At 40.8% G+C, this 26,674-nt stretch overlaps 1 protein-coding gene across 1 annotated transcript in view; it reads left to right on the top strand.

The window, feature by feature from the left end:
* The window catches only part of LOC149274084 (phosphatidylinositol-3-phosphatase SAC1), a gene marked incomplete at its 3' end in the record, with an annotated part of 145,336 nt that overhangs the window by 105,720 nt on the left and 12,942 nt on the right, over window positions 1–26,674 (top strand). Inside the window, exons 15-17 of the mRNA XM_089505851.1 lie at window positions 1,101–1,170; window positions 1,628–1,700; window positions 12,398–12,491. Coding sequence (XP_089361977.1) covers window positions 1,101–1,170; window positions 1,628–1,700; window positions 12,398–12,491 — 237 coding nt within the window. The remainder of the gene's footprint in view (window positions 1–1,100; window positions 1,171–1,627; window positions 1,701–12,397; window positions 12,492–26,674) is intronic.

Genomic DNA, 26,674 nt, shown 5'->3' with positions numbered 1-26,674 from the left:
CAGGGGCCCGTGTCCGACCACTCCACAGGACCACTCCACAGAACATCAATGCACACCATAGTTAATATGTCGCCAGCCGCCTACATAAAAAGTTAGGCAATCAACAATATGGAGGCATTGAGCGATACTGAAAATCCGGGGGCCAATAAAAAGAAGTTCCCAAACGGGTCTGTATTCAGCCATGCAAGTCAATGGAGTCCAGCTTACTAACCACAATGTGCTTAGTAAAATGATGAAAAATAGATAAAAATGTGGTAAACATAATTCCACATATATATATATATATATAATATATATTTTTATGAGCAAGTCCTAAAAATAGGACTTTTTAAATCACAAAAATCCTTGCATGGAAAGAGTTAAAATACTGGCATTTAAAATACTCATGGGCTGTCTAGTTTAAAAAAAATATGTGATTTGATATGCACTGACATGTCTGTTTTTCAAATGTATATGGTTTGATGGAGGAAATTGAACTGGCTTCAAAGATGTCCCAAATAGGACACAGGGTCTTCAACATTTCAAAATTCCAAGTTGAAACACTGAATAGCGCATATGCCAAATGTTGCCTTTTACCCCCCCCCCAAAACAACCCAACAAACCCATGTATGAGTGTTATCACTGTACTCAGATGATGCTGAACGTATATTAGGGTGTTGTTTGACAGTGACATATACCACTAGCTATAAATTCATACCTGAATTTTATATTTTTTATAGTAAATTATGAGATATATATCTATATCTTGTGTGGGTACAGTAAATGGGAGAGAAGAAAATTACAACTAAACATGAGCACTGCAGAAAATGTTAAAAAAGCCACTGCCACAAAGGTCACAAAAATAAAAGGGTGTTAAGTTTCACAAAAGGAAGATGTATTACATATACTAGAACATTAGTTAATTAAGCCTTGTTAGGCATCAGGTTCACAGCATTTTAAAAATTGGCAACTCACTGTTTGTACGTGTTATGGACTTGGATTAATGTATCACTGTATGTATGAATATTTTGTGTAATCTGTTGATTTTCATGATTCTTTGAGCCCTCACATTGGTATATTCTCATTGGCAATATATCTAAATGTCTTCATTTCTGTTTCAGAGGCTAGGTGTGCTTCATGTTGGACAAAGAATTGAAGAACAAGCACAATTTGAAAAGGTCTACAAAAATGGTAAGTTTTTATTATGCATCTAGATTCCTTTTGTATTATGGGTAATTGGCATTGATTACATTGAATAATTAACAAAGCAATTAATTTAGTATTCTAATCTAAGTAAATTTGAGCTAATCTGCATATAGTCTCTAGTTGTAGGGATTACTGTTTGACTATTAACCCAACCTTTTTGTAATATGTGCATGTTAAATGTACAGGAGGGAGGAAAATGTAGGAACAAGAGATCATAATTTAAAACTGGGGGGTCAGAGGTTTAGTTGTAACATCAGGAATCTTTACTTTCCCAAGTGGATGGTAGATAAATGGAACAGTCTCCAATCAGAAGTGATAGAGGATAATACATGAGGGAATTTAAACAAACATAAAATAGGGATGAGGATATCCTGAATCTAACGCCGATGGACAAATGGTTCTTATCTGTTGTCAAATTCTGTGTTTCTGCATGTGTTTACAGCCTGGGCTGACAATGCTAATGCTTGTGCCAAACAGTATGCTGGAACAGGTGCTTTAAAGACAGACTTTACAAGGTAAGCTAAAAAGTAACATGCATCACTTTAATTATAGTTAAACAATTCAGCAAGAATTATAAATTGTATTGTGTAGTTCTGTGAATTAAAGTCTCTGTTGAATGGTGCATGTGTTTTTTCATAGTAAACAGGCTGCTATCCAGGGCCGGCCCTACAATGGGGCCGACTGGGGCAATTGCCCCAGGCGGCATTTCAGAAGGGGCGGCACTTTGCCGCCCCAAGCGTTTTTTTTTTGTTTTTTTTGAAGCGGAGGAGAGAGAGAGGGGCACCGAGTGATTTTCGCTTACCCGCTCGGCGCCCCTCTCTCTCTCCTCTGCGGCGAGTTTACCTGTTCGGTCTCGGTGCCTGCTTGTAATGCAGAGCGCCGGAAGTGACGCGAATTTCCGGCGCTCAGCATTACAAGCCGGCACCGTGGCAGCACAGGGAGACTCGCCGCAGGACTGTTTAAGGGTAAGTACCGGGGGGGGCAGATAATTTTAAACTTCGCCCCAGGCGGCGTTAAGTCTTCTGCCGGCCCTGCTGCTATCTACCGCATTTGCTTGATTACAAGACAAGGTTTTTTTCAGAGCAAATGCTCAAATAGAGTTCTAACTACAAGACTAAGATCCAGATCCCCTGCAGCACGGTAGGGGACCTGGATCCTCCTCTCTGGCAGCCGGTGGACGTCTGTGCGATGCACAAAGTGCTGCCGGCACTTCTGCCGAGGCTTCTATGACGGAGCACCGGTGTGATGTGACCTTCCAGTCATAGAAGCCCCATCCACCAGTTGCCCCCCCCTTTACACCAGGTAGCACAGGGTCTAGGGATGCATCGGTAAGTGGGGGGGGGCATATAGGGGTATAATGCATATCGGGGGGCAGAGTGGCCTATAGAGGGCATAAGGCATATAGGGGGTATAAGGCATATCAGGAGGGGCATAGTAGCATGCAAATTAAAGGAAATAAAAACAAAAAATGCATTTTTCTCAATCATAGTTTTTATTAAATATGAAAAAATAGTCTACATGTGAATTAATATTTACTAATAAAACTTTTTCCTATAGGGTAGTCTTATATTCAGGGTTTGTCTTTTTTCTAAATAAATATTCATATTTTGTATATTATAATCGGGGTCGTCTTATAATCGAGTGCAGTATTTATCTTTAAAGAGCAGATTAACAGAGGCTATGAAGTAGAACAATACAATACACAGCTGGAGAAGGGCGGTCAAGCGCAATAGTGGAACACCCAAAAGCTTTCGCCTATAAAAGCTAATCACTAACAACTTAAAAACAAAGAAGGGGGTTGCAGAATGAACTTATGCAGAAAGCACGGTACATAGTGTGGTGATAATGCCTAGGATATTGTTTACAATGATAATTGCAAGCTACACATAAACCTTCTCCAATTGATGTACAGAAGCAAAAACACCAAATTAAACAACTGTAAAAATAGCTTATATGTAAAAGTAAAAAAGAAAAAAAATATCCAACTTCCATTTTTTCTATCAGAATCCCATTATAGGATCAACGACTAAACATATCATAGGCCTTTTCCAACCCTAAAGGCAAAGTTTCTCAAAATAGTAAAATATTATCAACAGTAGTACCAGGAGGACTGGATGTATATTAAATCCACATATTTTAATCTTCTCAGCCAGTGGAAGGATCCTGGTCACAATGCTCTCAGGTATTGTTGCTAGGTTTGCCTTCTTTTCCTTTAAAAAAAAAAAAAAAGACCATCCATAGTTGGCAAGGGCGGAGACACTCAATGTTTCATGACCCTACAAAATTGAGCTTCAGGCTCCTCTGGACAGGTACTCCCTGACAGTGGTACACGACGGCTCCTGTCAATATATAGTGAGCCAGACATAGACAGTTGTACAGAATAACTCCTATTATTATATGTTATCTAAACATACAGAGGGTGGTACAGTATAACTTCCATCACTATATACTGAGCCAGGCACTGATTCTTGTACGCCATAACTTCCATAACTATATAGTGGGCCAGACATAGATGGTGTAACCTCGATCATGATCTTCATTTGTGTTCAAATTTTGTTGCTTTTTCATTTTCACTCATGCTCCTACACTCTCACTCTCTCTCTCTCTCACTCACTTTAACTCTCTCTAAATGTCTCCCTACCTTCTCTGCCAACCGATTTATGTTCTTGTCTCCTTTCCCACAACTCCGCTTCTTCTATTGCATGTTCTTATTCCTTCATTAGTGTTTGTCTCTTCTTACCGGCCAGTGAGAACCCTACCAGCTGTCACACCCAACCATCACACTTCACACCTATCATAGAAACATAGAATGTGTTGGCAGATAAGAACCAGTAGGCCCATCCAGTCTGCCCAACCTCTGAGTAATTTCCTTTAGTACCTGCCCTTATCCTATATCTAGCTTGGCCTTATTCCTATCCCATGCTTGCTTAAATGCCTTTACTGTATTAACATCTACCACTTCTGCTGGAAGGCTATTCCATGCGTCCACTACCCTCTCTCCTTTTAAATAAACTCTCTTCCTTTATCTTGTTGAGTCCCTTTAAGTATTTAAATGTTTCTATCATATCCCCTGTCACATCTTTCTTCCAGGCTATATAGGTTAAGATCCTTTAACCTGTCCTGGTAAGGTTTATCCTGTAATCCATAAACCATTTTAGTAGCCCTTCTCTGAACTTTCTCCAACATATCTATATCCTTCTGGAGATACGGTCTCCAGTACTGTACACAATACTGTACAACGGCATGAGCACTTCCCTCTTTCTACTGCTAATACCTCTCTCTATACAACCAAGCATTCTGCTAGCATTACCTGCTGCTCTACTGCATTGTCTTCCTACCTTTAAATCCTCAGAAATAATTACCCCTAAATCCCTTTCCTCTCATGTTGAGGTTAGGACAGTATCAAATATTCTATACTCTGCCCTTGGGTTTTTATGCCCTAGATGCATTACTTTGCATTTATCCACATTAAATGCCAGTTGCCGACGATTTTTCCAGTTTACCTAAATCATTTGCCATTTGGCTTCTTCCTCCAGGAACATCAACCCTGTTGCAAATTTTTGTGTCGTCAGCAAATAGACATACCTTTCCATCAAGACCATCTGCATTATCACTAATAAAAATATTAGAGAATGGGTCCAAGTACAGAACCCTGAGGTATCCCACTGGTTACAAGACCTTGTTCTGAATATACGCCATTGACTACAACCCTCTGTTGTCTGTCACATTCAGTCACCACACCTCACACCTATCTACTATTCCCCTCTATTTTACTCTCCTCCTGTTTTGTTCTCTCCTTCTTTCTTCACTTTCTTTTTTTTTCTGTCCCCAGCATATATTCACATTTTTCTTCTCTCATTCTTTACTTTCTCTCTGTTTATCTGTCTCATGTCTTTATTACAATTTCTTTTCCATTTCTTTCTTTTCTATCCCTTTTCATTTTCACTCCTTTTTTTCACAACCTATTTCTTCTTATAACAGTCTTTTCTCTTCTCCCCTATATCTCCCTTTCTTTCTCATTTCTTTATTTTTCTTCTTCACACACCACAACTCACTTCCTAATAGCTACCTTACCTCACTCCAATCACACCCCACTCCTAACACACCCAGCCATCACATCTATCAGCTATCTCCCAGCCATCACTCGCTCTCAATCACTCCCTACCTTGAGCAGAGCTAGGATCTCCAGCAGATGCATAAAGGGGTGGGCCAGACCGGAGGAAGCAGGAGGGGAGAGGAAGGGGCATGTTAAAACGGAGACATTCAAGGGTGTGCCTGGGAGAATGAGAGAGGTAGTAGATGGCTAGATAGTCCCTCTAGCGTCTCTCTATTGGTGCTGGAAGCTGAAAAGGAGCTCTGCCTTTTTGATAAAGCGTACTCCCTGCTCCCCCTGTCACAAAGAATTACAGACTTTGACGGTGTTTCGGCTTCAGGGGGCTGATTACTGGCAAGGTGGCAACCTTAGTTGTTGTGGGCTCAAGGATAAACTACTTTGGGCCCCCAAGGAATGACTGAACCCTGGGCAGCTGCCCCTTTTGCCCTAGGCTTACCTGCTATCCCTGAAGGAATCAGAGTTGCGACAGCATACTGAACGGTGAAGGCACAGCTTCCCCTTTGTTTTCAATATGGCAGCAGAATTAATGATGCGTCTGACGTCAGACGTAGGAGTTTGCCATGGCCCCAAATGTTAATTTCAGGAAGCTGTTAAGGCTCCTTGTGGTTGTTCCTGTATTGGTGTAGAGTGATTTTCTGCTTCCTGGAGTTTCAATTTTCTTCTGCCTTTTTTATCCTTTGCTGCTGTTGCTGTCCAAGTATGTTTATTCTTTTGGGTATATGTGCAGAAGGAACTGAGCCTGTAAAACATTTTGCCCACATATTTTCCCCAAAAATTGCATTTTGGTTATACTTTCCAACCTTCGGCGCTCCAGCTGCTGCATGACTACATCTCCCATACTCCTTAGCTGAAAGAGCATTATGGGAGATGTAGTCCTGCAGCAGCTGGAGGGCCGCAGGTTGGACACCCCTAAACTGGATGATGTCAGAATGGCAGTCTATGTTCCTCCAGCTTAGGAGTTTGCACCGCTTACAACTCTGTTCAAGAGATGACACACTCTGCCTTTACCCAGGACATTGAGACTTATGGAGGGGAACACTCCTAAGCCAGAAAAAAAGGGAATGATCTCTTCCAGGATTTCTCAAAAATAATCTAAGAGCAAATATCTGAGTCAGAACTGGAATCCTTGCTGGAGAGAACCACTGGAGACAAATCCAGTCGTCTAGATCCAGAAATTTGTACACTTATCTGCAGCAAGTGGGGACAACCAGACATAGACCTGATGGCCTCATCTAGAAATTCCTAGCTCCACAAGTTATACTCTCTATGTCCAAAAGGGAAAGTGGTCGCAATAAATGCCTTCTCGCAGACCTGGAGTCACACGCTGAGCTGTGTGTTTGTTGATTGTGAGGGTGGTTAAGAAGATATGGAGGAACAGGGCTTATCTCCCCAGATTTGCTGAGGAGAATCTGGTACTCAGAACCAGTCAGAATGGCTCAAGCATCACATATTTCTCTGTCAGCGTGTCCAAGTTAACCCAAGGCCCAGTGTACTTTAAACAAGGGCTAATATAACAACGCCTATCTAAAAAGGTTGCATCCACTCTGCTGCAAAGTAGAGAAGAAGCCGCATCAACCAGGTATCTGAAAATTTTGGAGCTCTTCTCATGGTGCTTGTCTAAGCATTTTTTGAAAAGGGAAGTGTCTCTTTCTAAGCTACTGGAATTCTTACAAGAATACTTTTGTCCATCCATGTTGAAGGTACATATTGCAGCCCTCTCTGTGTTTTGCCCTACATCTATGAGTCAGCTGTTTCCTTAAGGCTATCCACGGGATCTGTCCTAGGAAAACCTCCCAAATTACCTAAATGATCTTAACCTTCTTAAGGGCTTAACAGTGTCACGGACTGGGTCCAAACAGATGACTGAAAGGACCCAGCGCGCCCGAGGATTGTATGCAGGAGTCACAGTGCAGTAGTGGAGTTTAGACAGGGCCTGGTTGCAGGGTGACCACACTCACCCAGGTGTTGAGCACCTAGGGTAGTGCAGCCAAACACCAGTGCCCTGATACGGCAGCGGATGTAGTCCAGAACAAAGTGAAATCCTGCAGGCACCCTGGAACAGGCATGAGACATCACACAAGAATCACGTGCAGGATGCTGCAGGCTGGGAGTATGGAAGCTAAGCAGAGAAATATAGCAGACACATAACAAGCAAGGGACAGGGAGACCAAGCACGAAACATAACCAGACAAGATATACATATTACTGAGCACAACAGTGAACAAGACAAGGAATAAACATAACTAGACAAGATATACATAACACAGGGCACAACAGGGAACAAGACAGGACACCCCGCTGCCGGGGATACAGGACAGGACACCCCGCTGCCGTGGATACAGGACAGGCTGACAAACATAAACAACAAACCAACCAAGGAGCGCATATACATGAGGAGAAAACACAAACAACACAAATAGTGTAGTATGTATGTAGAAATGAAAAATAAAAAAGGGTGTAAGATCCACTCACAAACTTGCTGAATAAGTCAGGCTCATCAGGATTCAATAGTAGCAGAATTTTAATATCTTCTAAAACTCTATAGAAAAGAACCACAAATGGTGCAGTATCTAAAACAAATCCGCAGAGAGGAAGGTCTGGATGCACTTACAATTATTGCAGGCACAACTAAATCGTAGTGTGCAAAAACGCATATAGAATGAAGTCCCAGATCCTCTGTATAAAATGCTCTCTCGGGGTTATGTCAGCTCTCTCTCGACGCGTTTCGCCAGTGCTATACTGGCTTCCTCAGGAGAAAAAATTCGAAAGTTCAAAGTCCGCATGTATCTGTGAGGAGTTTTGGGTCCGTGTCGCGGTTAAATACAATTTCCGGGTTGTGCACGTCCTGCGTCATTAGACGCATCCAATCCGGCTGTTCGTCTGCCGTCACGTCATTGGCGTCGTGTACGCGATTACATAGTCGCGTACAACATTCTCCGGCTACTGGTCTGCTCGCTCCCTGCTCGGATTAAATGTATAACCGCACACGCTCCTGCTTATGGAATGAATAAAGTGCCGACACTATAATCATAAAAAGGTCCAAGTTTGTTCAAATCGCGAGATCAATCGAGACAATGTATATCAAATAACAAACATGAAACACTGTCTTTTGGTGACTATTTAGCGAATATTCTTCAATAAAATCAATGGACCAGAAAAGTAGTCTGTCTTTTCTATAGTTATATATAAAATAATCAATATTTATTATAAAAAATTAATATCACATAAAATCACTTATTTTTATCACTTATTTTTAATAATGGAACCAATAAAAAGTTAATTTTGTAATCAATGAATTGTGCATTTATAAAACCATTGTTATTATATTAAAGCTTATTTTTAAATATAATTTTTAAATATTATTTTTATTTTATTATGACAAACATAAATACAGAAACTAGCCTAGGACTGTATGATAACTATTGGAGATTCCGTCACATCTTATGGCCATAGTATGCATAGCCCACCACTACACCAAAGTACTCCAATGACGGTGGGTCCTAACGCTAATCCCTGCTGACAGTGGTACGAAACAAACCAAACATGTAAACCAAACACATAGCACTGAGACATACCTTTAGACTGAAGACTGAGACAAACAGAACAAACGGGTGGGACACACTTTATAAAGGAAACAGAGCTGAAGCAAAGAGCAGAACTAGAAGCCAGGAATGAAAGATCAGAACTGAGCATACGGAAATCCAGGAATGGATTAAAGCAAAACAGAAAAACTGAAGCAAGATAGATATGCAGCTCCGCAGCCTGGGTAGAACGTGACAAACAGGACCCCATTTTGAGCCTTCACAAGTGGCCTCTGGCTATCACATTGGCAAAGAGAGTGAGTGAACTGCAAGCCCTATCTATTTTTAAGGAGCCCTTTTGTAGGACCTCAGAAGACTTTTTTTCTTCCTCAAGAATGTCAGATTTTCATAAAAACAGGAATCTACCTTCCTATGTTCTACTCAAAACCAGCATTGGAATCAGAGAAAACTTCACTGCCTAGATATAAGGATATGTATCCTTTTATAACTACAGGAGTCTGCATCATGAAGCCTGGATTTGAGTCTTTTTGTTGCTTTTTCAAGGCCCTTAAGAGAAAGGTGCCCAGAGCTACTATTGCGCTATGGATTGTTCAGGTGATTTCTGAGGCCCATAAAGCAATGGGACACAGTCCTTCTCAAGGTATGAAAACACTCTCAACTAAGTTTAGTGGCAACATCATGGGCACAAGGTGCATGTGCTACTCCAGGTAGGATTTACAAGACAGCTACCTGGAAGAATGTACACACTTTTGATGGATGTTCTCTCTTCAGCAGACACAGACTTTGGGAAGACGGTTCTTTGAGCTGTTTTGTTATGACTTCTCCCTTGTTCTTTGTTATGTCTCTGATTAATTTCTGCTTGGGATTGCAATGGAAAGTTTGAATTCTACTTACCAAGATCTTCTTTTCCTTGCTCATCTCCTGACAGCATTTATTTCCCACCCAATAAAATGCTGTTTTGCATCATTCCTGGTAACTATGCAATTACTCATAGAGGCATCTCTCTGAGTAATTGCTGCTGGGAGATGAGCCAGGAAAATGAATTCTTGGTAAGTAGAATTCAAACTTTCAGAATGGAAAAATATATCTCTCAAAAAAATTAAAGATACATTTTCTGCAAATATCAATTTGGACATCTGCAATGGTTTTTTTTTTCTGTTCTTATTTTATACACTTTAACCCCTTCGTGACAAAGGCTGATTTTACTTTTTGTACCCTTTGGGACAATGGCCGTTTTAACATTTCTGCGCTGCTCGTGTTTAGCTGTAATTTTCTTCTTTCTTCTTCTTTTCCCGTTTACTGAACTGTTGTGGTCGTGGCCTGTTTTATGCAAAATTATGCTAATATTTAAATACACAATTAAGACAAAACACATCTAACAATAAAACAATAAATTTGATTCAGGAATACAGTTAAATTATGTAAAGATGAATACCAACAGATGTTATTATATATAATGATATATCATAACATCTGTTATATATATAATATCACAGCCCGTCCTGGGGTAAGTGTTTGGTGTCGCTGAATGCCTCCTGATCGAGACATTCCAGCGACACCATTTAAGTTTAGGAGGTGATCATTGATCGCCTCCTAAACGCTTTTAAAACTGGCGTCTGCCGCCATACAATGTATGGTGGATGTTGACGCCCCGGGGAGGGGCCAGACATGGCCCCTAGTGCCGATCGTGGCTTTGGGTGCAGAAAGCGAACGTAGATCGCTTTCTGCACCCGTTTAAAGTCATGACGGTCCGGGCACGTCAATTGTCGTTATCCGTTTGTTTTCCGGTGACGTGCCCCGACCGTCAATTGTCATCAAGGGGTTAAAGGGAGAAGTGTGCCAGGTTTGTTTTTCTTTGTGTCTGTATTTGGCTACTTTGTTTACTCTCTGGGTTTTGAAGGTTGGGACAAATATAGCTTTTAACCAGTGCTAAGGTAATTTTACTTATGCATTGGAGTATTTAAGCATTACATGTTTTGTACGAGTATATTAGTAAATGTCAGACAAATATCAGTAAATAAGTTCTATCTGATTGCAAAGTTTTTAAAGTTGATCTTTCATACCAGAACCAAATCTAAAACACCAGAATTGTTTCCAAAAATATAGTTGCTGTATGAGGAGCTCTGTGGCCTCTAAGAATTTTCTTGTGAGTATAAATGCCTGGAGGATCAGAAGTGTTGGCTCTTTATAATGCAAAAAAATGAATAAAAAAGTCGGTGAGTTGCAGACTCTTCTTTAGATTGAATCCAGCCCATTCTCTGTGACCTTTGAAACTTTGAAGTTTAAAATGTTGATGCTGATATCACTGAAGTTCAATAAGCTAATATTCATGTGCATGTTGCTCTTTCATTGTCCGCTTTTTAGGCAGTGATTTATAGATTTGCATCATACTACCTATGTACTGCTCAATCTACTTACTTCGCTCCTCAGAGTTAACCATGGACCAACAGCTCTGTCTTCACATTCTTCTTTTGCTACTTTTACATACCCTGGTCTGTCTAAGAATTGCTTCAGTGCTTTAAGACTTACAAACAAATTTGTATCAAATAACTGTACGAAAAAACAAGCACATGCACTATTTTGCGTGCAGTAAAATGCCCAGGAGTCCATGCTAAGTACGGTACTATGTAAAAAAAAATTGAGAAAAATATATATTTTTTTTATTTCCTTTTATTTGCCAATCTGCCCCCCCCCCAGTTATGCACATCTGCCCCAGGCTTGCCACTCTGCCCCAGAAATGCCTTATACCCCCCTATTTGCAACTCTGCCCCATGATGTGCCTTTTAACCCTCTATATGCCCCTCTGCCCCATGATATGCCTTATACCCCTAAATGCCACTCTGGCATATAGGGGGTTAAAAGGCATATCATGGGGCAGAGTGGCATATAGGGGTTTAAAAGGCATTTCTGGAGGTATAACTGCTAACAGCAATCACACTCCTATCAAGTAAAGGCAGCCAGTACATGCTGGAACCTGGGGATCATAGTAGTGTGAGTACAGCCTCCCTATGCCATGCTACCACCCCCCTTACACATCCATGCTATCATACACACACTCATTCACAAACATTTAAATACTCATTCATTCCATTAATCACACATACTTGCTCAAAAACCCTCCCCCACCCCCTTACCTGAACTGCAGATCTCTCACTCGAAGACTTTTGAGGGGCCCGGCTGTACGAGCAACTTCTCTGGCCCCGCCCCCAGAGGAAGGAGGGAGGAGGCAGAGTCATGTGACGACTCTGCTAGCTTCCTGTTCTCCTGCTGCTAGTAGAAGAGACGCTGCTCGCGACCAAAGCACCGGTAAGCAGCCTGGCCCCAGCGGACATTTTTTTGAGGCCTGATTAGAAGACGACCTTGATTATAAGACGAGGGGTATTTTTCAGATAATCGAGCAAATACGGTAATATCAGTGTTTTAGTAATATGCTTGTCATATTTTGCTCACTTAATAGTTATTTGTTACCTGAAATGGAATACCACTTCCAATATTTTGTAATTTTGACACATTGCAAACCTTTTTTTTTTATTTTGTTTTTTATTTTGTTTTTAAGGACTGGGAAGAGAACTCAGTGGGGACTTATAATGGATGGCTGGAACTCCCTTATACGCTACTACAAAAACAATTTTTCTGATGGATTTAGACAGGTAAAATTTACTTTATATAAAACTTTATATGTATGGACTAGAAACACGTTTTGTGCAATGTAGGTGCCGTGGTCAGAATTTTATATAAGGGATAATAAGGAATAAGATAAATCCTTACAACACGAGGTTAAATTTCTCCTAATCTATGGCAGATTTTTTTTTACTAGGCACCCCATGGGTATTTCAAATACTAGTAGTTAAACTCTTTCAATGCCAGGATTTGTGAGAAGATACAGCTCTAATTTTAGCACTTGCTCCTAAAAATAAACTTTCTTTTTTGGACCTTACATTTTTTTTTTTTTTGTGTGACATCTAATCACATTGTTATTAGAAAGCTGAGCACCATGGACTTGCATGTTTTAATGCAGTACCTGCCCAGAGTTCTTAGGGGTTTTTTTTATGGGCGCACTGATCCGAGACACTGTGATCCCAATGCATGTATATCGAGACTTGCATGCAGATCACAATGTGATCGGTGCAGGGGGATTGCAGGGAAGAGCAAAACGCAAACGAAAAACAAAACAAAAAAAATCACTAAAATAATACAATAAAAAAAATAACAATAAAGGGAGCTAAGTAATTTCATTGTGACATCACTGGCATTAATAACCTTTTCAAGAGGTCCCATACTACACTGTGCAACGCTTAAAAAAAAAAAAAGACAAAAATATACAAATACAATTTAAAAAAATAAATAAATATGTACCCCTATAGCCTACTATATGTAAGGGATGGATATGGCTCTCTAGAAAGAAAGAAAAAACTAAGGATGTGGGGTATCTCCGTAATCAGGAGATGCAGCTTAACAATTTTGGCCAGGTTTCTCTAACATAACACATACCCTGTGCAAAACAATCTAAGCAACACAGTGTTTTGGTGAAAAATCTAGATGTTTCTTCTTTGCAGGAAGATTTGGGGACTGGGGAGTTGGGGACTGGACGTGCAAGTGACAGATGAGGTTCAATATAGAGAAATGCAAAGTTATGCATTATGGTAAAAATAATAAAAATGCAACCTATTCTTTAAATGGAATATACTTGGGGAAAACTACCAACAAGAAGGACTTAGGAATAATGGTAGATAACAGACTTGACAACAGTGCGCAATGCCAGGAAGCAGCTGCAAGGGCCAATAAGGTTTTGGCATGCATACAGTGAGGTATTGATTCACGGGTGCAGGATATTATCTTGCCTCTCTACAGGTCAATGGAAAGACCTCACCTTGAATACGAGGTACAATTCTGGGCACCGGTCCTTAAAAAGAGAGGCCACCTCTCTTGCTGGAGTATGGAGGGATGGGGGCGTGGTGGAACATGAAGATGTGACAGTGCACGCTCCAGGAGGTGGAGCTGAGGGGTTCCCACGCGGCATGAGCCGCTATGCAGTGTTAGCGGCTTTGCCTTCGTAACAGCCAAGATGCGCCGCACTGAGATGTCGGCAACGCCATACCAACATTCCCTATGCCGCATTGACTGCACTGTCGCACTGCCGTCTAGAATCCGAAGCCCGTTTGAACAACGAAGCCGCACCGCGAAATCAAGCCAGAGTATACCGGACATTACTGAGGGCTGATTCCCGGCCCACACAACAAATAACTTCACTAAAGAAAACAGTCAAATGGATTGAACGAAAACGGTGGACTTTAATTACTTAATTGTTCATATATTAAACAGCTTTTCTAACGAAAATCACTTAAAACGCAATGGAACGAAAACGGCACGAAAACAGCAAACTTTAAATATCTAATCCCAGTTAAATAAAGCCCCCAAACAGACCAGGGAACACCTGGACATATCAGGGAGCTGCAGATAAGTACTCTAATTTTACGGGGTTTATTTTTATTGTGGCAAACCTCTTAAAACCAATTACTAACGATATACGACCATTGCTTTAGCTTAACCCCTGCAGAATATATTCTTTATATCACAGCTGGGAAATATTAGCCAACCAGCGACTCATTTCTATAACCTGCTTCCTTGCGTTGAATATGCCGCCTAAACAGCAGATCTCTAAAGCCAGAGAAAAAGATAAGAAAGATTCTAAACCCAATAAAGGAATTACATCTTTCTTTTCCTCCAGGCAGTCAAGAGACCCTAGACTACTCACATGCTGAGTTAATTTCCTCCATGGAAGAATCAATGTCTAGCCCTATAAGACCTGACAATACACTAATTACGAAAGATATATTACAAAAATGCTCTGGATGATTTAAGGGAAAACATAAAACAAGAGATCTCTAACAGCTCTAAGGAAATCAAGGCTGATATCACTACTCTGACTGAAAAAGTCATAAAGATAGAAACCAAATATGACTCACTGGAAAAACAGCAGAAAATGACTGTGGAGTCTGTTAGAAACCTAGAAAATAAATATGAAGCCTTGCAAATCAAAATATCTGACCTTGAGGACCGCTCACGCAGACTTAATTTGCATTTCAGAAATATTCCATAGACTTACTCTAATGATAAACTTCAGACATTCTTACTAGACCTAATACAAGACATGCACATAGAAGACATTACACTGGTCAACATAATCGACAGATGCCACCGCCTGAGGAAACCAAAAGAACTAGCAGAGAATATTCCTAGAAATCGTCAGCTTTTCTTCCTCCCATTGGAAAGAGAATATATTAAAATCTAGAAGGAATAAAACCTCAAAGGAAGTCTTTTTTTTGGGGGGGGGGGGGAATTACTATATGTTTGAGGTGGTAACGATTATGGTTCACAAAGCTATCAACCTACATGATATGTGTTTAAATTAGCCGTTCACTCGCTCGAAGTCCTTTTTTGTAAGATTGATAAAACGTTCCCTAACACTTTGAGATTATGCACTTTAGTATGTTTACACGGACTCCAGGGAAAATGATGAGTTGGTTATATTTATTTATTCATTCATTCATTAATTTTTTCCCCCTTTTCAATACTGGGTATATGCACGTTCTCATTTTAATATAGCTGCCAAGAAATATGGTAATTAGCGAACTAGATTCCCTTTAGACATGCTCTTTATATAAACAATATACTGATATGAATTTTTGGTTTTGATTCCCCCCCCCTTTTTAATACTAGGCATATGCACGTTAGCACTTTAATAGAGCTTTCACGATATACGACAATTAATGCATTAGACTTTATAAAGACATGTTTTCTCTATAAGCACCCAAATAATTGGTATAGCTATTGAAGGTTCTTTGAAGGCCGACAATTGTCGCTTAACATTTTGAGATTATGTACTTTAGTATTACTACACCGATTTCCCCTAACTCTGGCAATATTAGATAAATTAGATTATATACTTATATGCTTCCTATATAAGTGTCCAAATTTGTGGAGCGCTTTAGCATTACTACATGGCCTTTTTGGAGATAAATGAATCAAATCCTCTATTTTGATCATGGGCGAGTTACAGCTCTTGAAGTAGATCTAGTTAAAACTATAAATAGTTACCGTCATAAAAATGGGGGTCAAATGTATCTTAGTTAACACCCAAGGGCTGAACTAGCCGATGAAACGAAGTAGAGTATACTCCTGCTTACGTAAGGAGAAGATCGATGTCGCATTTTTTCAAGAAACCCATTGGAGGAACATTGATAAAATTAGATGGGGTGGTAGATTATATCCACATACCTACCAAGCATCGATGTTAGACAAGAAAAAGAGGCGTGGCAATTTTATAATAGGATACGGATTAAAATGTATTTTCTTGAACAAGATATAGATATAGGATGCTATCTCATATAGGTGGGTAGATTAAATGACGTAAATTATACGCTAGTTAATATCTATTTTCCTAACACAGAGCCCCTTTCACATCTTCAAAATATTCTGGACAGGGTAGATAAAGTGAGAACAGGGGCACTTATTCTGGCTGGTGGCTACAATTGTTTTTAGACGACAAACTGGATAAAGAAGTTGGCAAAAATAAGTCTATTACCAAAAACTTAAAAAACAAACAAAAAAAAGAGCTAAATCCTTCTGTAAAATTATACAAAGAGATAACCTTTATGATTTATGGAGATTAAAACACCCTACTACAAGAGACTACTCACATCTAAGCACTAAGTCAATTGGAACAAATAACAATGAGGGAGAATGTTTGGTCAGACCACAGCTTTATTTTGTTTGAGATAAAGGACAAGTGGGATCCATTTCCATACACGACATGGCGTCTGGATGACTCCATCCTTTACTCTGAGGAGAACAGACAGTATATCTCGGAGATGACTAAGATCTTTTTCCTAGAAAATAAGATAGGACAACCATCACAAGCTATTAGATGGTGTGCTTACAAGGCGGTCATAGAAGGATACTTCATTAAAATAAAAAAAAAATGAGACTAACTAACAAGCAACCATTGAACTAATTATATATTTCATACTATAAATTAGCTACAAAAGCCAAGCTTGATCCCATCCTGGAGTATAAAAACCAACTACAATCCCTCAGAGAAAAAATGAATCAAAAAGAACTAGAGAAAACTAGATGATTTATGGACAAACAGAGTAAGATATCATAAAAGCAATAGACCAGACAAAATAATGAGCAACCAGCTTAAAAAGAAAAGAGCTAACGACAGAATAACTAAAATTGTGTCAGATGACATAATATGAATGTCTCCAGAAGACGTGGCAGAGGGTTTCAGGTCATATTATGAAAAACTTTATAGTAATTCAATGAAAACTAATGATATGGTAATAGAGGAGTACTTGGATACAGCAAATATGCCAGTTCTTTCAAAAGATCAGAAATAAATACTACATAGACCAATTGAGAAAAAAGAACTAAGCAGCATAATCGATAAACTTCAAAGATATAAAACGCCAGGCCCGGATGGATTTACTAATTTTTTTTATAAAACCTTAAAAATAGATATAATAGACCAACTGCCTATGCCCAAAAGAAATTCTGCAGGCAAATATCCTCCCAATTTAAAAAAAAAAAAAAAAGAACCCAGAGGACCTAAAAAGTTATCGCCCCATCTCTCTAATCAACGTCGATATTAAACTATTTTCTGCGATATTGGCAGAAAGATTAAAACCCATGCTGAATACCCAGACCAGGTGGGCTTTGTACCAGGCAGAGACTCCACCAACAACACTAGACATTTGATAGATGGGATGGACCATGCCGAAAAAGCTGGATACCCCCTCCTGACCCTTTCATTAGACGCAGAAAAGGCATTTGATAGGGTCAGTTGGGAGTTCCTTAAAACCACTCTTAGATCCTTTGGAATTACTGTGGTTTTACACTGCTATTATTTCCCACTATTCAAACCCCAGCACACGCGTTGTCGGTCACGGGCTATGTTACATAGTTACTTAGTTACATAGTTATATAGGCTGAAAAAAGACATGCGTCCATTCAGTTCAGCCTTTCCTATATCTGTTACTTTGTTGCTGTTGATCCAAAAGAAGGCAAAAAAAAAACCCAGTTTCGCTCTTTCCAATTTTGCACTAACCAGGGGAAAAAAATCCTTCTTGACCCCAAAATGGCAGACAGATTTCTCCTTGGATCAATAAACTGTTTCCCCTTAATTAAAGATTATATCCCCGAATATTATGTTTTTCCAGGTATCCATCCAGTTGCAGTTTTAACATCTGTACAGACTCCGATAAAACTACCTCTGCAGAGAATTCCACATCCTTATTGTCCTTACTGTAAAAAACCCTTTCCTCTGCTTTAGTCTAAATCTCCTTTCTTCCAGTCTAAATGCATGACCACGTGTCCTATGCATAGTCTTATGAACAGATTTCCGCACAATGGTTTGTAATGGCCCCGAATATATTTATGTTCCAGCTGGTTTAATCTTCAAAACGGCACCAGACAAGGTTGCCCTCTGTCACCTATTCTATATATTCTTACTCTAGAACCCTTTGCTAAGAAAGTAAGAAACAATCATGATATAACAGGTGTCAAGATTAACAACGAGGATTTTAAAATATCACTATATGCAGACGAAGTGGTCATCTCTTTATCTAATCCACTAATCTCAATAAACTACTTTTTACAAGAAAGTGACGGCAGATAAGAACAATTTGGCCCATCCAGTCTGCCCAACTTCTGGATACTCTCCTTAGTACCTGGCCTTATCCTATATCTAGCTAAGCCTTATGCCTATCCCATGCTTGCTTAAATGTCTTTGCAGTATTAACATCTACCACTTCTGCTGGAAGGCTATTCCATGCATCCACTACCCTTTCCGTAAAGTAAGATTTCCTGATGTTACCTTTAAACCTTTGCCCCTCTAGCTTAAGATTATGCCCTCGTGTTGTGGTAGTATTTCCCTTTTTTAAATAAACGTTCTTCCTTTATTGTGGCGATTCCGTTTAAGTATTTAAATGTTTCTATCATATCCCCCCTGTCACGTCTTTCTTCCAGGCTATATATATATAAGTGCTATATATAGCACTTGGGGGGGCAGAATTACCAAAAAAGATGATTTTGAGATGTCATAATGCTAGTTGTACCTATAACTTGCAGAAAAATATATATATTACCGTATTTGCTCGATTATAAGACGGGGTCGTCTTATAATCGGGGTCGTCTTATAATCAGACCTCAAATAGGTCTGCCTATGAGACAACTAAGATCCAGATCCCCCGCAGCTGCAGGGGACCTGGATCCTCCTGTCCCCGCCCCGCCCCACTTACCGGTACTTCTGAGTCCCCGGTGTGTAGCTGGGGCAGCGTGTAGATGTCTGCGCAATTCGCATAGACAACTTCTGCTGCCGCAGGAAGGAGGTGTGGCTAGCAGCGGGGGTTGTCTGCGTCCATCGTGCAGACCTTCCCCGGCTGTCATAGATCATACCTAGACCCCATGCTTCAGATTCCTTGGTGTCTCGTGTGGGCGATGTGCGTAGACAACCTCCGCTGCTGCTGGCCAGCACTTCCGCCGGGGCTTCAATGACTGAGCACCAGAAGGTCGTGTGATGCCGGCGCTCCATTATAGAAGCCCAAGAGGAAGTTCCGGCAGCAGCGGAGGTAGCCAGAGAAAAGAATCAGGGTCCCCTGAAGCACTGCGGGGATCTGGATCTTAGTCTTGTAGTCAGACCTTTTTTTGAAGTCTGATTATAAGATTACCTCAAATATAAGACGATGGTTATTTTTCAGAGCATTTACTCTGGGGGAAAAAATTCGTCTTATAATCGAGCAAATATGGTAATTCAGTGCTTAAAACAAATATACATTATTGTACTTTTTTACACGGTTTTAGTTGATAGCATCAGATTGCAAATTTGAATTGGTGAGGGAAGATATATTATCATATAATATATGTTCAGTGGCATCGGCAGAGGGGGCCATGGCCCCCCTACATCATGCTGTGCCCCCCAATCAGAACGCCAGGCGGCCGTGAGGCCACCCCATCACCAAGGCCAGGGCCGTGCCAAGGCGTGTGCACGGTGCACGGCACAGTGGCGTCTCCAGCTTTCATATTAGGGGGGCCAGTTATAAAACGCTACCTATACACTATACATACAGTATCTCACAAAAGTGAGTACACCATTCACATTTTTGTAAATATGTTATTATATATTTTTATTTAACAACAACAAAATAAATAACACTCTGCTAAAATGTAAAGTAGTGAGTGTACAGCCTTTATAAAAGTGTAAATTTGCTGTCCCTTCAAAATGACTCAACACACAGTCATTAATGTCTAAACCTTGGCAACACAAGTGAGTACACCCCTAAGTGGAAATGTCCAAATTGGGCCCAAATTGTCAATATTTTGTGTGGCCACCATTATTTTCCAGCACTGCCTTAACCCTCTTGGGCATGAAGGTCACCAGAGCTTCACAGGTTGCCACTGGAGTCCTCTTCCACTCCTCCATGACGACATCACAGAGCTGGTGGATGTTAGAAATCTTGCGCTCACCCACATTCCGTTTGTAGATGCCCCACAGATGCTCAATAGGGTTTAAGTCTGGAGACATGCTTGGCCAGTCCATATGAAAGCTGGAGGCACCACTGGACATGTTTGATATGTTTTAAGGCACACATGGGATATTTGTCAAGATATGGAACACTAATTGCATTTCAATATGTGTTTTAGGAAGGAAATAACGTTTTCTTTACTGAGAGGTTGGTAGAGGAACAGGCTCCCAGCAGAAATGGAAGAGGTTGATATTGTAAGGGAATTTAAGCATGCATATTATAGCTACATAGTTATATAGTTAGATGGTACATAAGGGTGAAACTTCCTACTCTTGATCCAAAAGAAGGCAAAAAAAAACTTCTAAAAAAAATATCTAGACCCCTTTTGAAGGTATGTAATGTATTTGGCAGTGTGTTCAATGCCTTTATTGGCCTAACTGTAAAGAATCCCTTCCTTTGTTGTCTATGAAATCTCTGCTCTTCTAGTCTTAGTGAGTGACCTCTTGTTCTTTGTACATTTCTGTTAATGAACAGGTTTATAATTTAAACTTTTGTAGTCTCTCTTCGTAACTAATATCTTGCACCCCCCTTATTTTTTAGCCCTCCTCTGCACTTTTTCAAGTTCCATGATATCCTTTTTAAGGGCCGGTGCCCAGACCTCTATTGCATATTCAAGGTGAGGCCTTACCATTGACCTGTAAAGAGGCAAGATGATATCCTCCTCCCGTAAATCAATACCTCATTGTATGCATGCCAAAGCCTTATTGGCCGTTGCAGCTGCTTGCTGGCATTGCACACTGTTGCCAAGTTGTCTACCATTATTCCTAAATCCTGCTCATTGGTAGTTTTCCCCAGGGATATTCCATTCCTTTCATAGTAGCATTTTTATTATTTTTACCATAATGCATAACTTTGCATTTATCTATATTGAACCTCATCTGCCACTTGCCTACCCAGTCCCCCACTCTGTCTAAATCCTCCTGCAAAGGAGAAACATCAAGATTAGTCTGAATTACCCTGCTTAGTTTTGTGTCATCTGCGAAAACTGTGACATGGCTCTCAATGCAGCTTAATTAATAAACAAAGTAAAAAGAAGAGGACCCAGGACAGACCCCTGAGGCACTCAACTTGAAACATGTGTACAGTATGAGAAACATCAATTCACAACAACTCTCTGCATTCTGTCTTTTAGCCAATGTCCGATCCAAATACAGACATTTGCCCCTAAGCCTATTTCTGTTCATTTGTAGCGTAATTTATGTGGAACCCTATCAAATGTCTTAGCAAAGTTCAGATAAATCACATCTACAGCCACACCCAGATCTATATTTTTACTAACTTCTTATAGGTTCGTTTAACAAGACCTGTCTTTCACAAATCCACGTTGAGTTCTGCTAATTGGATTCTGAAATAGCCATATGGTTATCCTGTAACGTATGACAACTGTATGAGACATTTTATTATATTAATCTTTGTCATGATATTAACATTCTTGTACATTATTTTAAGCACAGCTGAGTCAGAATAAAAAAGTAACCCCTATAGTGCCAGATCAGTTATTGCAGTTCTCTGGCATTGCAACGGTTAATAAATCTACAGTGAGGTCATCGATGGAGGCAGTTGGTGAGATGGGGAGTTAGGAGGCTAAGGCAGCTTTTCCACCAGTTCACTGATCTTCAGTGAGGTAAAGGGACTGAAGCAGCTTGCCCACTAGGTCAGATAAAATTTTTTTTTTTATATATATATATATACAGTGCCCATAATACAGAGGCTTCTTCAGATGCATTTGAGGGCTGAAGCAGCTTAATAGGGCAGTTGAGGGATCAAGGGGAAGATGGGGGGCTGAAGTGTGCAGGTGATGGTGGAGATGTAGAGTTGAAGGGTGCAGATGGTGAAATGGGAAATGGTGGTCTAAAGGGGCATATCTGGGGCTGAGGTGGTTGAAGGGGGTGTGAAGAACCATGTCTGATCTTCACTGTTATTATTATTATTATTATATTTATTTGTACCCTGTTTGAATGTGGCTGCAGCTCCGGCCTTCAAAGAGACAATCCTGTAATCTGTCTGGGGCTCTTAATCAGCCAGCACGGCCTGTCTGCCCAGACGGCACCCGCACTACAGGGGGGATAATACAGGTGGGGGAAACCCATTGTATCCCTTAATCTCCTCACTTGATACATCCCCTGTATACTGATGGGATTTGTGAGGGGATGTGGTTGATGGGATTTGTGATGGGATGTGGCTGATAGGATTGGGGGTTAGGTTCGGTGCACAGTGAATGGAGATTGTATATAACTTCTTTGTGTTTGTAATAAAGAGAGTTCTGTTTTAACCTCAAATCATGAAGTCCCGTCTCATGATTGAGGGAAGTGCTGGCGTGTGACTGCTTTCTTTGGACAGCCACAGCGTGCCCGCATACTGGGAGAGGGAAGGAGCTGGTGGGCGGATGTGTGCAGTCTGGGGCACAGGACGATCCGTCACAGGGGGGGTTCTTTGGGTCTGAAATGGCTGAGGAGACAACAGCTGAGAAGAAAGGAGAAATATAGTGGCTGAGGGATCAGATGGGGGGCTGAAGTGACTGGAGGGAAAAGTTGGGGGGGTACCTTACCAGATGCCTCATCAGATGGGGGTGAGATGTCTGAAGAAGGCATCTGGGTCTTAAAGAGGCTGAAAGGGCAATGAGGGGGTATAAGGCAGATTTGGACTGAAGACAGGAGTTAGCTTGACTAAAGCACGGAAGTGAGGGTGGAAATAATTATAATTTCAGTCAATTGATATATTTAAACAGTAAAAAAGGAAATAAAATAGCAAAAACAAACTTTCTTGCGTTAAGGTAAAAAATAATAATACAAAAAAGTCAGGAAAAACAAGATACCCATGTGCATCTACTAATGACATCCGACAGGACATCGCAAATTGCATCAACAATTGCACTGGAAAAATAGTAAATAGATGAAGAGTCACATTGCAGTTGATGCCTGACACATTTATATCACTGTCAAACTGCCAGTGCTCTGGCTTGAACTGAAGTACTAATAAGAGCTTTAAGTGTAAAGTTAGTGTTCCCAGATGATGTGTGGAGGTGCATCTTTGATGTTACTAGTGATGCCACTGATATAGTGGTTTGTGGTGTAATTACCGTATTGGCTCGGATATAGGCCGCCCCCGTATATAGGCCGCACCCTAAAAGTTTGGTGCTTTTTTAAAGAAAAAGTTTTTTCTTTAAAAAAGCACCAAAAAAACATGCTGCCACTCTGCCCCCCCCCCCGAGATATGCTGCCACTCTGTCTCCCCCCCCCCGAGATATGCTGCCACTGTCCCCCCCGAGATATGTTGCCACTGTCCTCCCCCCCCCCGAGATATGCTGCCACTGTCCTCCTCCTCCCCCCGAGATATGCTGCCACTGTCCTCCTCATCCCCCCCCCGAGATATGCTGCCACTCTGCCCCCCCCGACTTACCAGAGCATGCTCCGGCACCGGAAGTTGTATACGCGTATTGCGTAGATGTCCCCCGCCGGCCCCGCAAGACACCCGGGAGTCTGCTCTGGTAAGTCGGGGGGGGGGCAGAGGTAAAACGCATCGTGCGGATGGTCACCGGCTGCGGCGATGCGGGTAAACAACCTCCGCAGCCGGTGACCGTCCGCACGATGCACTTAGACAACCTCCCGTGCCAGCACCCCCCCCTGTGGAAAGTGCTGGCAGGGGACGCTGTCTGAGCGTATCGGAGAGTAGGATACGAGTCCCCTGCACCGCTGCGGGGGATCTGTATCCTAACCCCGCTGCCTGCCCGGGCGCTAGACCCCGAATATAGGCCGCACCCCCACTTTAAAGACTTAAAGTGGGGGGGGAAAGTGCGGCCTATATTCGAGCCAATACGGTAATTGTGGTATTTATGCTGTCATACTGAAATCATGGGTAAGGTAATCATGTAATTTGTGATGTCATTAGCAAAAGCACATGGGGGAGTGAATTTAATTTTGTGTTCAAGTTATCCTGTGTTTCCCAGCTGTTTTCCCAAACTGTGTTCCTGTAATGTCATAATATCAGCAACACCAAAACAGCTGAGGGGCCCTGGTGATTGGTCCCCGCAGTGACAACGTGTGCGCTAATAAATATGGTGGCGGCGGCGGCGGCATCCTTTAAAATGGCTTAAATTCTGAAAGAGTGTTGCTGAAATGCCTCAGTATCGAGGCAGTCAGTAAGACTGAAATCCTACCCCAGGATGCACTGTGATCGGTCTGGAGAGCAGCCGCAAGCCTCTCGCTGTTGCCTCTGGCAGGATTGCAGTGCATACTAGAAAAAGAAGATCCCAAGAGGGTACTGCATTCAGTCATGCAAGTCAGTGGAGCCCAGCTTACTAATCATAATGTGAATTGTAAAATAAAATACAAAAAAATTAAGTAATTTCACTGTTAGAAGAACCTTTCACTGCCAACAAAATGTAAAAACAAATCTTTTTTTATTTCCTAAAATCAGATCTTCACAAAAATCCTGGCATGGGTGGTATCACTGTACTCAGGAGATGTTGCTCAACACATATGTTAGATTGTTTGCCTGTGGTATATACCAGGGGCTTTAAATTTATACCTGAATTACAATGTGTGTGGGGAAAAAACACACAGAAATAGTACCACAACTTTTCCAAAGGCTTGTGGTAACATAAGTGCATGGAAAGGAAAATACAAGCATTTGAAATACCTTAGGGTGTCTAATTTTCACAAATTTATGGTTTAATGTGGTTAATTAAATTGGCCCGGTACAAAGATGTCTCACTTATTACATGGGGCAGAATGATCACATGTAAAAATTCCAATTTGAAAAACTGAATTGTTTATGCCCCAAATGTGGCCTTTTAACCCAAAAACACCTGACACATGCATGGGTGGTATCACTGTACTCAGAAAATGTTGCTGAAAACATATTGGGGTGTTGTTTGGCAGTGACATATACCAGGAACTGTAAATTCATACCTGAAGTACAATGTGTATGGGAAAAAAACACAAATACTACGACTAACTTTCAAAACAGCTGGTAGAGTTACTAGAATTTGAAATACCCTGGCTGTCTAGTTTTCAAACATATATGGTTTAATTGGTTAAATTGAATTGACCAGCTTCAAGGATGTCCCAAATAGAACATGGGGCAGAATGCTAGGATTTGAAAAAAATGGTTTTAAAATTATTTTTATTATCTTTTATTTATATAGCGCCAACAATCTATGCATCGCTTAATACAATACATATATTCAAGGGGTATGACAAGAAGAGAATCGACAGACTAAGACAAACCGATACATTAGGTGGAGAGAGCCCTGCTCGCAAGCTTACAATAAATGTTTCTTGTACCCATTGCACTATAACTTGCAAAAAAAATTGCTATTTCTAAAGTCACGGTAAATAATAGTATAATTTTAGCATTTTTTAATTAGCTTTTGTAAATGTGAAAGAAAAAAAAGTAATTTTCTTTTTTTTAGTATAGTAAAATACGTGATCTCTAAAGAAAGCCCCTCGTGTCCTGAAAATAAAAACAAAAATAAAACCAGCTCTGTCCTTAAGGGGTTAATATAGAACCTGTTTGCTTATGGTACATATATACAACCTCTCAACAGTGCATTTAAATTATTCAAACACACATCATATACATTGCACACAACAGTTTATTATTATTACAGTTTATTATTACATGCCACACCTGCCATTTAGCTGTAAGTGATCTCTTAGTTTGATCTGTGTCTTCAAGCTGCGTACATCACAATATTACTGATAGTGAACAAGTTGAAACATTTTGTCTATCCTGTACAACAATTAATTATTACCGTATATTACCGACCCCCCACCTTTTGAATATTAATTTAGGGGAAAAAAATATTAAATATTCACATGTAAACTATTTTTTCGTATTTAATAAAAACTGATTGAGAAAAATGCATTTTTATTTGCCAACCTGCCCCCAGTTATGCACATCTGCCCCCCTTATATGCCACTCTGCCCCCCCAGAAATGCCTTATACCCCCTATTTGCCACTCTGCCACCAGATATGCCTTATACCCCCTATATGCCGCTCTTCCCCCCCCGATATGCCTTATACACCCCTAAATGCCACCGTCTCCCAGATATGCCTCTTGACGCCCTATTTCCCACTCTGCCCCCCACAGATATGCCTTATACACACCTAAATGCCGCTCTGCCTCCCTGATATTCCTTTCAACCCCTTATATGCCACTCTGCCTCCAGAAAGCCCTTATACCCCTCACATGCCACTCTTACCCTTCCCCCGACTTACCAGTGCTTCCCTAGACTTGTCCACTG

Source organism: Sceloporus occidentalis, unplaced genomic scaffold (assembly GCF_023333645.1).
Source record: "Sceloporus occidentalis isolate IW3139 unplaced genomic scaffold, rSceOcc1.0.p SCAF_348, whole genome shotgun sequence".
Classification (NCBI taxonomy): Eukaryota; Metazoa; Chordata; class Lepidosauria; order Squamata; family Phrynosomatidae; genus Sceloporus; species Sceloporus occidentalis.
The sequence above is the reverse complement of the archived record's forward strand: the minus strand, read 5'-3'. Positions and strand labels throughout refer to the sequence as shown.